Source organism: Cervus canadensis, chromosome 10 (genome assembly GCF_019320065.1).
Source record: "Cervus canadensis isolate Bull #8, Minnesota chromosome 10, ASM1932006v1, whole genome shotgun sequence".
NCBI classification, from domain to species: domain Eukaryota; kingdom Metazoa; phylum Chordata; class Mammalia; order Artiodactyla; family Cervidae; genus Cervus; species Cervus canadensis.
Window position 1 is genome coordinate 31,489,774 of NC_057395.1, and position 13,427 is coordinate 31,503,200.

At 42.9% G+C, this 13,427-nt stretch overlaps 1 protein-coding gene across 3 annotated transcripts in view; it reads right to left on the reverse strand.

Annotated features, from left to right (window-relative positions):
• Positions 1-5,757, reverse strand: part of DCLRE1C (DNA cross-link repair 1C) — a 40,490-nt gene extending 34,733 nt beyond the window's left edge. For 2 of the 3 annotated variants that reach the window (XM_043479050.1, XM_043479049.1), the window contains exon 1: positions 5,555-5,757. In XM_043479050.1, coding sequence (XP_043334985.1) covers positions 5,555-5,663 — 109 coding nt within the window. In that variant the 5' untranslated portion in view covers positions 5,664-5,757. The remainder of the gene's footprint in view (positions 1-5,554) is intronic. The other variant, XM_043479051.1, reaches the window with a different exon arrangement.
• Between the last annotated feature and the right edge of the window lie 7,670 nt (positions 5,758-13,427).

The following is a 13,427-nucleotide window of genomic DNA, read 5'->3' on the forward strand; positions in this document are numbered from 1 at the left end:
GAGAAATGGGAACCCTTGTGCACTGTTGGTGGGAATGCAAATTAGTGCAGCCGATTTTATAGAAAACAATGTGGAATTTCCTCAAAAAATTAAAATACAGGACTATCATATGATCTGGAAATTCCAAATCTGTGTATTTATCTGAAGAAAGATGTCTGCACCCCAGGTTCATTGCACTGTTATTTACAACAGTCAAGACATGGAAACAACATAAGTGTCCACCCATGGATGAAAGGATAAAGAAAACTGTGGTTTACATGCATGAAGGATAGTATTCAGCCATAAAATTGCTGTCTAACCACAAATTAACAATCTTCATTGTAAGTTTTTTAAAAACTGATAAGTTTAGTAGGTTTAAAGCTAATTAAAACAAAAGTATTCTCTCTATATAACTTTTCTCCAGCTCTTTTAAGGTTAATAACATAAATGCTGCTGGAAATTAGTTTTACTTAAAACTATAACTAAGTTGGTTATTTTGAAAGTCATTTCCTCCTCAAATCATTTACCAAAACTGACTTTCATTTGCATTTATGTAAACACTGACCATTACCACCCCTGATGAAAGTAAAGACAGTCAAGCTTGGTTGTTGGGGAGACAATGTTAAGTAGCATGGCAATAACCCACAGGAAAAATATCTAATTACCCTATTCACTACCAACACTGGAAAAGGTCAGTTTTCATTCCAATCCCAAAGAAAGACAATGCCAAAGGATGTTCAAACTACCCCACAATTGCACTCATCTCACACGCTAGCAAAGTATTGCTCAAAATTCTCCAAGCCAGGCTTCAACAGTACATGAACTGTGAACTTCCAAGCTGGATTTAGAAAAGGCAGAGGAACCAGAAGCAAAGTTTCCAACATCCGTTGGATCATCAAAAGAGCAAGAGAGTTCCAGAAAAACATCTACTTCTTCTTTATTGACTATGCCAAAGCCTTTGACTGTGTGGATCACAACAAACTGGAAAATTCCTAAAGAGATGGGAATACGAGACCATCTTACCTCCCTCCTGAGAAATCTGTATGCAGGTCAAGAAGCAACAGTTAGAACTAGACATGGAACAACAGACTGGTTCCAAATTGGGAAAGGAGTACATCAATGCTGTATACTGTCACCCTGCTTATTTAACTTATATGCAGAGTACATCATGCAGAATGCCAGGCTGGATGAAGCACAAGCTGGAATCAAGATTGCCAGAAGCATCAATAACCTCAGATATGCAGATAACACTACCCTTATGGCAGAAAGCAAAGAACTAAAGAGTCTCTTGATGAAAGTGAAAGAAGAGAGTGAAAAAGTTGGCTTAAAACTCAACATTCAAAAAACTAAGATCATGGCACCCAGTCCCATCATTTCATGGCAAATAGATGGGGAAACTGGAAACAGTGACAGACTTTATTTTGGAGGGCTCCAAAATCACTGCAGATAGTGACTGCAGCCATGAAATTAAAAGACACTTGCTCCTTGGAAGAAAAGTTACGACCAACCTAGAGAGCATATTAAAAAGCAGTGACATTACTTTGTTCACAACGGTCTGTCTAGTCAAAGCTATGGTTTTTCCAGTAGTCATGTATGGATGTGAGAGGTGGACTATAAAGAAAGCTGAGCGCTGAAGAACTGAAGCTTTGGTGTTGGAGAAGACTCTTGAGGGTCCCTTGGACAGCAAGAAGATCGAACCAGTCCATCCTAAAGGAAATCAGTCCTGAATATTCATTGGAAGGACTGATGCTGAAGCTGAAACTCTACTACTTTAGCCACCTGATGCGAAGAACTGACTCATTGGAAAAGACTCTGATGCTGGAAAAGATTGAAGGCAGCAGGAGAAGGGGACAACAGAAGATGAGATGGTTGGATGGCATCACCAACTCAATGGACATGAGTTTGAGCAAGTTCTGGGAGCTGGTGATGGACAGGGAAGCCTGGTATGCTGCAGTCCATGGGGTCACAAGGAGTCAGACACAACAGAGCAACTGAAATACCAACACACACACCCTCAAATGTGTATGCAATGATCCTTAAACTAATGAAAACAAGGCATCACCACAATTCACATGGCTGACACTGACCAAACACATGCCTCTGCAGGACAGTCCACCTGCCCCCTCAGAGGGTGCATCTCCTCACGTCACCCCTGGTCCAGGCTTTTCAGGACAATGAGTGCATCCCAGAGCAGGACTCTCTGTTATGTAGTTTCTAAACTGTTTGAGTCATGACAAATAGAAGGTTGACTCAGGACTCTGCTCCATGTTCCCAAACCAGTTCAGTGGGCAGCACTCTGTTCCATCAAGACAGCCCAGCCCAACACCCTAGACTCCTTCCTCTTGGGCAGTCAAGGGAACCTGGATGAGTTTACTTTGTGATGGTAGTGGCTCAGTGGTAAAAAAAAAAAATCTGACTGCAGTGCAGGAGACCCAGGTTTGATCCCTGAGTCAGGAAGATTCCCTGGAGGAGGAAATGGCAACCCACTCCAGTGTTCTTGCCTGGGAAATCCCATGGACAGAGGAGCCTGGCAGGCTACAGTCCGCGGGGTCACAACAGCTGGATACGACTGAGCAACTCAACAACAAGGACTGCACCCAGAGTCTCTCTTCCAGGGCCTTTTTTGTTTTCCTTGACCAGAATAAATCATCTTAAATTGTCTCCAAAGGGGTCCTCCCCACCTCTGGGCCACTGTCTTAAGGCTATGGGTCCCCTCTTGTCCTCCAGGACTCACTGGTGCTTAGTCAGGTCTGCCCTGAGCACAGCACTGGATTCCAGATGGGCCATAAACAAGCATCAAGCAGGTCCTTAACTTTCATCAAGATGTGATACTAACAGTCTTTGTGCATGTGTTAACAACAGGTCATAGATCTTGTCAGACATACTGTATCAGTCAGCTCAGGCTGCAATAACAAAATATCAAAGTCTGCGAGGCTTAAACATAAATGCATTTCTAACACTTCTGGAAGCTAAAGTTCAAGATTAAGGTGACTAGATTGGTTTCTGGGGATGCCTCTCCTCCTGCCTTACAAACAGCCATATTCTTGCTATGTGCTCACACCTTTCCTCACTGTGCATATGGAGGGAGAGAGCGCTCCTCCTTTTCTTCTAAGGCCACCAATCCTATCAAATTGGAACCTCACCCTTACAATCTCATTTAATCTTCAAGTGCTGGTAACTCATTTGTGTCCAACTCTTTGCGACCCCATGCAGTGTAGCCCACCAGGCTCCTCGTTCCATGGAATTTTCCAGAACACTGGAGTTAACCTTAATCACCTCCTAATAGTCCCTTCTTCAAATGCAGCCACACTGGGAGTTAGGGACTCAGTATCTGAATTTGGCTTTGGGGTGTGTGGTGCACAAGAAGTCTGTTTCCCAAAATGGTTATAAACCACCAGTGGGCAATGCGGCAAACCTCAGAAAGCAGAAAGGCAGTTCTTGTCCTTGATGAGTCTACATCCTTATTGGGAAAACAGACCCACATGGGATCAGAGAACAAGAAAAGTTATTATAAAGTGCTGGACAGGAAAGTCTTCCTTAATGTACAAACTAATGATGATAATTTCACAACTATTCCTCAATTAAAAAAATAAGTAAAAATATAAATACACATATAAAAATGAAAACAAGCAAACATACAAATTCCTTTAGATGAATATGAACTCTTTCTCCAAACTCGCTACTGCAAAATATGAAGGCCAAGCCCTGAATCCATTCTTTCACTGTGGCCACCACATGTGAGTTCAGACACCTCCCAGGGAGACTCAACAGAAAAGGTAAAAATATTCTCACCCAGCAGTGAATTCCCAATGAAAAACAAGGCAAAAACAAAAATGTTATCAAGACGCAGAAAGACTGTACAGAGGCTCTTAAGTTCTTCCATGAATCAGGAAAGGAGGTCCAGATTTTTCTCATTAAAGAGAGAAACAAAAAAGGAGCTGAGAGCTGGAAAGCAGAGGCATTTCCCCAAAGCAGAAATTTCATCAATTTACACTACCTTAAAGTGACTGATTCCACACACAAGACAACAGCTGGTCTTCACATCAACCACGCGACAAGGAGCAAGTTTTGGTATCTGCAGTTTACTTTAATATCACACGGTGTGATTTGTACCTGGATAAGTATCTGAGTCACTCCTCAAAATAGGGGTTGGGGATCCTACTTAAGCTACTCTGGAAGTCCACACTCAAGAGGCAGCTTCCAGACTGCTTCAGTTACGCTTCATCTCTGGTCAATGCCCAAGGCTGTGCTAGTTAGCACAATGAATATGGAACCTGTTTTCATAGGTAAAGTTAGTGACCTATCAGTCAGGATGTCAGATGTTAAAATGGAAAGTGGTTGTGAAATCAGCAGGTACCCCAGCCCTGGAGACTGGCTAAAACATTTTAGAGATGCTCCAGCCTTGCCTGGAGCAGTTAGCCTTGGGACCTTATCATTAGGGGGTGATGCCATGCTTAATTCCTAACAACTTCCAGCTGTGAAACATTAGTATTCTAGTTACCTGACCTGGCTCTCTATAAAAGAAACCCGCATCCCACTTCTAGACAGAAGATCTATAAGGGAGGGGAGCTTGCACTTCGTTGAGCTTACAGACAGGACTTTTCAGTGCCTGCATGCTTGCTAATCTGTGCGTAGGAGTATGGCACAAGACGCTTCTCCTCTGAAGAAAAGCTATGACAAACCTAGACAGCATGTTAAAAAGCAGAGACATTACTTTGCAGAGAAAGGTCTGTCCAGTCAAAGCTATGGTTTTTCCAGAAGTCATATGTGGATGTGAGAGTTGGACTATAAAGAGAGCTGAACACCGAAGAATTGATGCTTCTGAACTGTGGTGCTGGAGAAGACTCTTGAGAGTCCCTTGGACTGCAAGGAGATCAAACCAGTTAGTCCTAAAAGAAATCAGTCCTGAATATTCATTGGAAGGACTGTTGCTGAAGTTGAACCAACACTTTTGCCACCTGATGCGAAGAACTGACTCATTGGAAAAGACCCTGATGCTGGGAAAGACTGAAGGCAACAGGAAAAGGGGACGACAGAGGATGAGATGGTTGGATGGCATCACAGACTGGACGGACATGAGTTTGAGCAAGCTCCCGGAGTTGGTGATAGACAGGGAAGCCTGGCGTGCTGCAGTCCATGAGGTCGCAAAGAGTTGGACACGACTGAACGACTAAACTGAACTGTATGGAAGAATTTCATCTAAACTTGTCTCTATAACATAATCCCGAGGATGTGGGGGAAGAACTAAGTAATACCCGTCAACCTCTGACTACTGGGCACTGGGAGAGCTTTCAAAAGAACCGAACAGTTGTGGCAGATCAAAGTGGCGTGGGTCAGTGGCAACTGGTAGTTGCTGTTCTATCCCGCAGTATGAGGGATGAGAAAGCCTCAGATAGACTGAAGAGCCCGGCTGGGACAAGGTCGAAGCTTGTTTCTCGCACCGCCTCCCAAAGCCTGCACTTTCTCCTATAAGAACCTCGCCTTCCCTCTCTCCAGACATGGGTGACCTCCTCTAGGGGCCAGATCCAGCGCAGCCCGGGTGCCCGGGAGGAGGCGACGCGCTGCGCTCACTCACCTTTGTGGCAGTGGGACAGGAAGTAGGCACGGGCCCTCAGGTTCTCCCTGTCGAAGCGGTCTATGGAGATGGTTGGATACTCTGCCATCTGACCCTCGAAGGAGCTCATACCGTCGGTCAATCTTTGCGAACTAGTCTCCTCTCAAGTGAGCTGCGGGAGCCCCAGCCTCGGCCTGCCGCGCCGCCACTTCCGGGAACTTGCTACCGCCTCACCATTGGCCGGCCAGGCGCAGTAAAGTCCAATCAGAGCAGCTCCGCTTCCGGGGTGGGCGGTGCCAACGAGCTCCCTGTCAGTTCCGGCCTCCCGTCACCTGCGGGTTAAAACCAGCCACCTGGGCTGCTCTGCGTTCACAGCTGAGAGACTGGGTGGAATCTAGGCTGCAGCGCGAGCAGTGGAGCTCCTCCCAGATACCTTGGCACAACACATAGTCGCTTTGGTGAAGAGTTGCCTGGGTCTGTGCAGGAACAAGAATGCGAAGGGAGACAACGTCCAGAGCAGGCGACTACATCCAAGGATGCGAAGCGGGATGCGGTGCTTGGCTTGAAATCGGACTGCGTTCCGCTTCCTTCTTGTCCACTGTGTTTCTGAAAGCTTGCTTTGGCTTCTCTTCTTTCTCGTCCTTTCCCAGTGTCTTCTTTATGGGATAATCGTGAAGATTGTGTGAGAAAATTGTATCAGTCTTGTAGTATATTCGAAAACTAGTAGTCCCCGTTTCCATTTATAATCTACAAACTGAGCAAACTACACAATCTCTGACAATCAAGCTCAGATGCATGATCTTAGGGTAGATAAGTAAAGATCCCAGGGAGAGTTTAGCTGCTAGCCTCCCCAACCTCCAACTCTTCTGAGGTGTTTTGTTGTTTTTTGTTGTTTTCTGGAAGTTAGAAAGATGTGTGGAAAAAAAAATGGTAGGGTGATAGATGAAAGGTCTGGAGTTTTTAAACATCAAGGCAACTTTATGGAAAGGTTTGCTAAAGTATTGTGTAGGCCTACACGCTCAGTCGTGTCTGACTCTTTGTAACTCTAGGGACTGTAGCCCACCAGGCTCCTCTGTCCATAGGATTTCCCAGGCAAGAATAGTGGAGTGGGTTGCCATTTCCTCTTCCAGGGGATCTTCCCGAACCAGGGATGGAATCCATGACTCTTTTGTCTCCTGCACTGCAGGTGGATTCTTTATCGCTGAGCCATTGGAGAAGTCTTGTGAAAGTATTAACGTTCACCAAATAGTCGCAATAGCATTACCTGCACCCCCTTTGTAGCAAGTCTCCTTAGACACCACAGTATTATTTTAATCACAACTCCAACACCCATGATTTGTGCTTAGCATTGTGCAAGCTACCACTTTATGCTAGCACTGTACAAGCCCTGCCATGATGACAGAGATGACTAAGATGTGCTTACAAGCCATTTTAAATCAATTTGAAGATAGACCTTTGCAGGACATGGTAAATAAATGCTTCCACAGAGACACAAGGTAATGTAGGAATAATTCCAGTAACAATTCATTCTAACCAGTGAAATCAAGAATCGGAATGTCACCCTCAGGGAATATTAGCATGTTCCTGCAGCCCTGTCAGTCAGCTCTATTCAACTACAGATTCTGATGAAGTGCTGAGGAGAAGGAGGAGAGGAAGAGTAAGAAGAGGAAGGGGAGAGGAGGGGGGAGGAGTACACACCATTGTCACTACTCTGAGTAAAGTACTCTGCTAGTATTGCCAACACCTTTGATCTGGTATAAGATGGTTTGTCATAGGATAAAAGAGGGTGTCGCTGTGGCTAGGCTGTCTATACCTAAAACCAGATCTTGCACTGACCCTGATATCTGCAGAATCCAATGTGTCTGCTTCTGACAATGAAGCTCCTGGTCACAGGTCTTGATAAGGCTCATATTCCTATTTTTTTATTTGTCCCTGTGTTTATCCTCTCCTCTTTCCACAATGGATACAGTACAAGAAAATAAAGACAAATAGGGAGTTAGAATAAAAAGATAGGATAGGATAGAAAAGATAGGATAGAAAATAGTGAAGATGGATAAGCATAGCCCAGAGGCATGTAATGTGTACTCTTAGGATGAGTGAGCCATATATTTAGGTTGTGCTTTTTTTTCAGTTGACAATATAAATAACTTGCATTATACACATACTGTGTTCTATGCTATTCTTTTAGAAAAGAAAATACAGGCCCTGATTAGCATTTCATCTGAGCCACTACTATTTATGTGATCCTGGTTAAGGTAACCTCTCTGAAACTCAGTTTTCTCATCTTAAAATGGAGATAACAATAAAGCCCACACAATGCCCTAGAAAATGCTAAGAGCTCAATAAATATTAGACACTCAGTTGTGTCCAACTCTGTGCGACCCAGTGAACTGTAGCCTACCAAGCTCTTCTGTTCATGGGATTCTCCAGGCAAGAATACTGGAGTGGGTGGCCATTCCCTTCTCCAGGGGATCTTCCCAACTCAGAGATCCAACCTGGGTCTCCTGCATTGCAGGCAGATTCTTTACCATCTGAGCCACCAGGGAAGACTCCAATAAATATTAGCCATTATTATTTAGTGGGCGCATACTACTATATGATCTCACTGGTATGTGGAATCTAAAGAAATCCAACTCTTGGAAACAAAGAACAGATTGGTGGTTGCCAGAGAAGGATGAGGGGTGTGGGAGAGATGAGTGAAGGTCGTCAAAAGGTACAAACTTCCAGTTATAAACAGAAAAGTTACGGAATGGAATGTACAGCATAGCAACTACAATTGACAATACTGTAGTGTATACTTGCGCTCAGTCGCTCAGTCGTGTCCAACTCTTTGTGACCCCAGGGAATGTAGCGCCGGCCAGGCTCGTCTGTCCATGGGGATTCTCCAGGCAAGAATACTGGAGTGGGTTGCCATGCCCACTTCCAGGGGATCTTCACAACCCAGGGATCAAACCCAGGTCTACCACATTGCAAACAGATTATTTACCATCTGAGATACCTGGGAAGCCCAGTGTATACTTGAGAGTTACTGAAGAAGTGGATATTAAAAGTTTTCATCACAGGAAAAAAAAACTAACTATATGAAGTGATGGATGTTAGCTAGATTTATTGTAGTGATCATGTTGGTGCAGCATATACATGTTTCAAGATATTATGTTGTTCACCTTAAACTTATGCAATGTTATATATAAATTATGTCACAATACAATTGGGAGGAAAAAGGAATGAGCAATTAATACAACAAAACAACAGAGATGAGTCTCAAAATAATTATGCTGAGCAAAAGAAGCCAGACAAAAGAAGAGTACATACTATATTATGCCATTTATATAAAATTAAAGAAAAATGTAAACTGATCTAAAGTGACAGAAAGCAATCAACAGTCAACTTTGTACATAAGGAAACAAGTTCATTAACTTGATGTGGTCATGATTTCACAGGTATATACATATGCCAAAACTTATTGAATTACATGCTGCTAAATATGTGCTTTTATTGCATTTCAATTATAGCTCAATAGATTTGAAAAAAAAAATTAGAGAGTATATAGGGCTTCCCTGGTGGCTCAGCTGGTAAAGAATCCACCTGCAATGTGGGAGACCTGAGTTCGATCCCTGCATTGGGGAGATCCCCTGGAGAAGGGAACAGCTACTCACTCCAGTATCCTGGCCTGGAGAATTCCATGGACTGTATAGTCCATGGGGTCGCAAAGAGTTGGACACAACTGAGTGGCTTTCACTCACTCACATAGGAGAATGTAAACAAAGTAAACAAGATTGGTAGGGATATTCCTTCTCTATAGGAGCCGACTGATTAAGAAGACACTACCTAGCTATGAGGGTTCCCTGGGGGTCCAGTGGTTAAGATTCCACATTTCCAATGTAAGATTCAACACAATCCCTATCAAAATCCAAGAGCATTTTTCACAGAACTATAACAAATAATTTTAAAATTTATGTGGAAACACAAAACATTCTGATAGCCAACAATATTGAGAAAGAAGAACAGAGTTGGAGGAATAACACTCCCTGACTTCAGACTTGACTACAAAGCTACAATCATCAAAACAATATGGTACTGGCACAAGAACAGACTCATAGATCAGTGGAACAGGATAGAAATCCCAGAAATAAACCCATGCACTCATGGTCAATTGATCTACAACAAGGGAGGCAAGTATATCTAATGGAGAAAAGACAGTCTCTTCAACAGCGGTGTTGGGAAAACCAGACAGCTACATAGAAAAGATTCTAATTTCATTCTTTTACAACATCATATGCAAAGATAACTCAATATAGATTAAAGGACTGAATGTAAGAAAAGAAACCATAAAACTCTTAGAAGAAACCACAGGTGTAATACTGTGACATAAATTGTAGCAATATTTTTTTTTTGGAGGCCTGCTCCTAAAGCAAAGGAAATAAAAGCAAAATAAACATATGGACCTAATTAAACTTTAAAACTATTGCACAGCAAAGATAGCCAGTGACAAGACCAAAAGATAACCTACAAAATGAGAGAAAAATATTTGCAAGTAATATGACTTATACAGCCCATGGTATCTCAAAAGAGTCAAACATGACTTAGAGACTAAACAACAACATAAGGGGTTAATATCCAAAATACATAAACAGTTCATACAATTAACAGCAACCTCCCCTAAACAACCCAATTTAAAAATGGGTAGAAGACCTGAATAGACATTCTTCCAAAGAAGACATACAGATGACCAACAGGGACTTGAAAAGATACTCAGGATCACTAATCAACAGAGAAATGCAAATTAATACTACAATGAGATAGTACCTTACACCTGTCAGGGTGACTATCATCAAAAAGAAAACAAATAACAAATACTGGTGAAGATGTAGAGAAAAGAGACCCCTTGTACACTATTGATGGAAATACAAGTTGGTGCAGCCACTGTGGAAAACACTATGGAAGTTTCTCAAAAAACTAAAAATAGGATATATATTCAAAATACCATATGACCCATCAGTTCTACTCGTGGGTATGTATCAAAAAAGAAACCCATTAATTCAAAAAGAATTAACCAGTGATCATTGTTGTTGTTCAGCCGCTCATTTGTGTCCAACTCTCTGTGACCCCATGGACTGCAGCACACTGTCCTTCACCATCTCCCAAAGCTTACTGAAACTCATGTCCATCGAGTTGGTGATCCATCCGACCAACTCATCCTCTGTCTTCCCCTTCTCCAGCCTTCAATCTTTCCCAACATCAGGGTCTTTTCCAATGAGTCAGCTCTTTACATTGGCCAAAGTATTGGAGTTTCAGCATCAGTCCTTTCAATGAATATTCAGGGTTGATTTTCTTTAGGATTGACTGGTTTGATCTCCTTGCAGTCCAAGGAACTCTCAGGAGTCTTCTCCAGCATTACAGTTCAAAAGCATCAGTTCTTCAGTGTTCAGTCTTCTTTATGGCCCAACTCTCACATCCATATATGACTACTGGGAAAACAATAGCTTTGACTAGATGGACCTTTGTTGGCAAAGTAATGTCTCTCCTTTTTAATATGCTGTCTAGGTTGGTCATAGCTTTTCTTCAAAGGAATAAGCATCCAGCAGCATTATTTACAATTGCCAAGACATGGAATCAACAGATGAATGTATCCCCTAGCCACCATGCTGTACTGCTTCCACAGCATCACAGTAGCAGTGGTGGTGAAATATATTTATTCAGAATATGCTGTTTTAGTACCTACTTAGTGCTAGACACTGTTCTTGGAGTTTAATTAACAATATCTCTTTTGATGGAAACTACATTCTAGTGAAAGATAAATACTAAAATATAAACAGGCAGTGGGGGTGGAATGAATCGGGAGACTGGGATTGACATATATACACTATTGATACAATGTGAAAAACAGATAACTAACAAGAACCTACTGTATAGCACAGGGAATTCTACTATGCTCCATGGTGACCTAAATGGGAAGGAAATCCAAAAAAGAGGGGATATATGTATATGTTCTCTGGTGGATCAGACGGTCAAGAATCTGCCTGCAAGGCAGGAAACCTCGGTTCAACTCTGGGTTGGGAAGATCCCCTGGAGAAGGGAATATCAACCCATTTCAGTAGTCTTGCCTGGAGAATTCCATGGACAGAGGAGCCTGGTGGGTTACATTCCATGGGGCACAAAGGGTCAGACATGACTGAGAGACTAACACTTTCACTTTCATAGCTGATTCACTTTGCTGTGCAGTAAAAATAAACACAATATTGTATAGCAACTATACTTCAATAAAAATTTTTTAAAAAAGAAACAACCAATATAAAAAAATATTACACTAAGAAAAGGAAAAAAGCAATATGAAAATAGTATGTTAGGAGCTGATCAGACTTGTGGAAAAAAGAAACACTAGAACATAGTAAGAGGACTAGAGAACACGATGGGAGGAGCGAGCTAGGTGGATGAAGATGGGTGAGTTGAGATATTAACAAAGAATTGAAGACAAGGAAGTGAGTCAAGGGGATAAATGGAAGGAGGCGGCTACAACTAAATCCTTACTGTGGGAGCTAGGAGATGAACAGCCAGGTCACTGTTGCTGAGCAGTGTGATCCAGGGCTACAGAACAAGGGAGGAGTGATTGAGTACAAATCTTGTCAGGCTTTGGTTGTTTTTACTCTGTAAAATGGGAAACCATTGCAGGATTAGGAAAAGAGAAATGACATAATTTTATTTAGGATTTAATAATATCAAGTCTATTGTTTTGCTGAGAATAGACTGCAGGGGACAAGAGAAGCCTGTTGGGAACTACTGCAATAACCAGAAGGTGAAAAGTGATGTGGCTTGGGCTGGATGGATGCAGTAAAGCCAACAGATTTTGCAGATGGATGGATATGTTGCTGACAAATAGCAAGAGAAAATAGACTCTAGTGACCACTTACTGAAAGTGGGAGACCATGGAAGGGGAAGGATTAAGCATGAGTGTTTGGAGGGTAGTTGTTTTGGACAACCATATGGATGTTGAATATTGCTTTCCTTGTAGCAGCTGGTAAAGAATCTGCGTGCAATGCAGGAGACCTGGGTTTGATCCCTGGGTTGGGAAGATCTCCTTGAGAAGGGAAAGGCTACCCACTCCAGTATTTTAGCCTAGAGAATTTCATGAACTGTATAGGCCATGGGGTCGCAAAGAGTTGGACAAGACGGAGCAACTTTCACACACATGGATGCTGAATACACCTTGGTTACATAAGTCTAGAGTTTAGAGATCTGGGTTAAGGAAATAAATTTGAGAGTTGTAAGTAAAGAGGCAGTATATTTAAATATAGTAATGAAGGTAATGTTGGAAAAAAATAATTAAAGCTATAGATGTCATTTATCATAAGTTTACTAAGTTGTCAGGCACTATTCTCAGACCTCGGAGGAGGCAATGGCAACCCACTCCAGTACTCTTGCCTGGAAAATCCCATGGGCAGAGGAGCCTGGTGGGCTGCAGTCCATGGGGTCCCGAAGAGTCGGACACAACTGAGCGACTTCACTTTCACTTTTCACTTTCATGCATTGGAGAAGGAAATGGCAGCCCACTCCAGTATTCTTGTCTGGAGAATCCCAGAGATGGCGGAGCCTGGTGGGCTGCCGTCTAAGGGGTCGCACAGAGTCGGACACGACTGAAGCGACTTAGCAGCAGCAGCAGCCTTCTCAGACCTGGGAGAAGGCAATGGCATCCCACTCCAGTATTCTTGCCTGGAACATCCCATGGACAGAGGAGCCTGGTAGGCTGCAGTCCAGGGGGTCGCTGAGTCGGACACAACTGAGCGACTTCACTTTCTCTTTTCACTTTCATGCATTGGAGAAGGAAATGGCAGCCCACTCCAGTGTTCTTGCCTGGAGAATCCCAGGGACAGCGGAGCCTGGTGGGCTGCCGTCTACG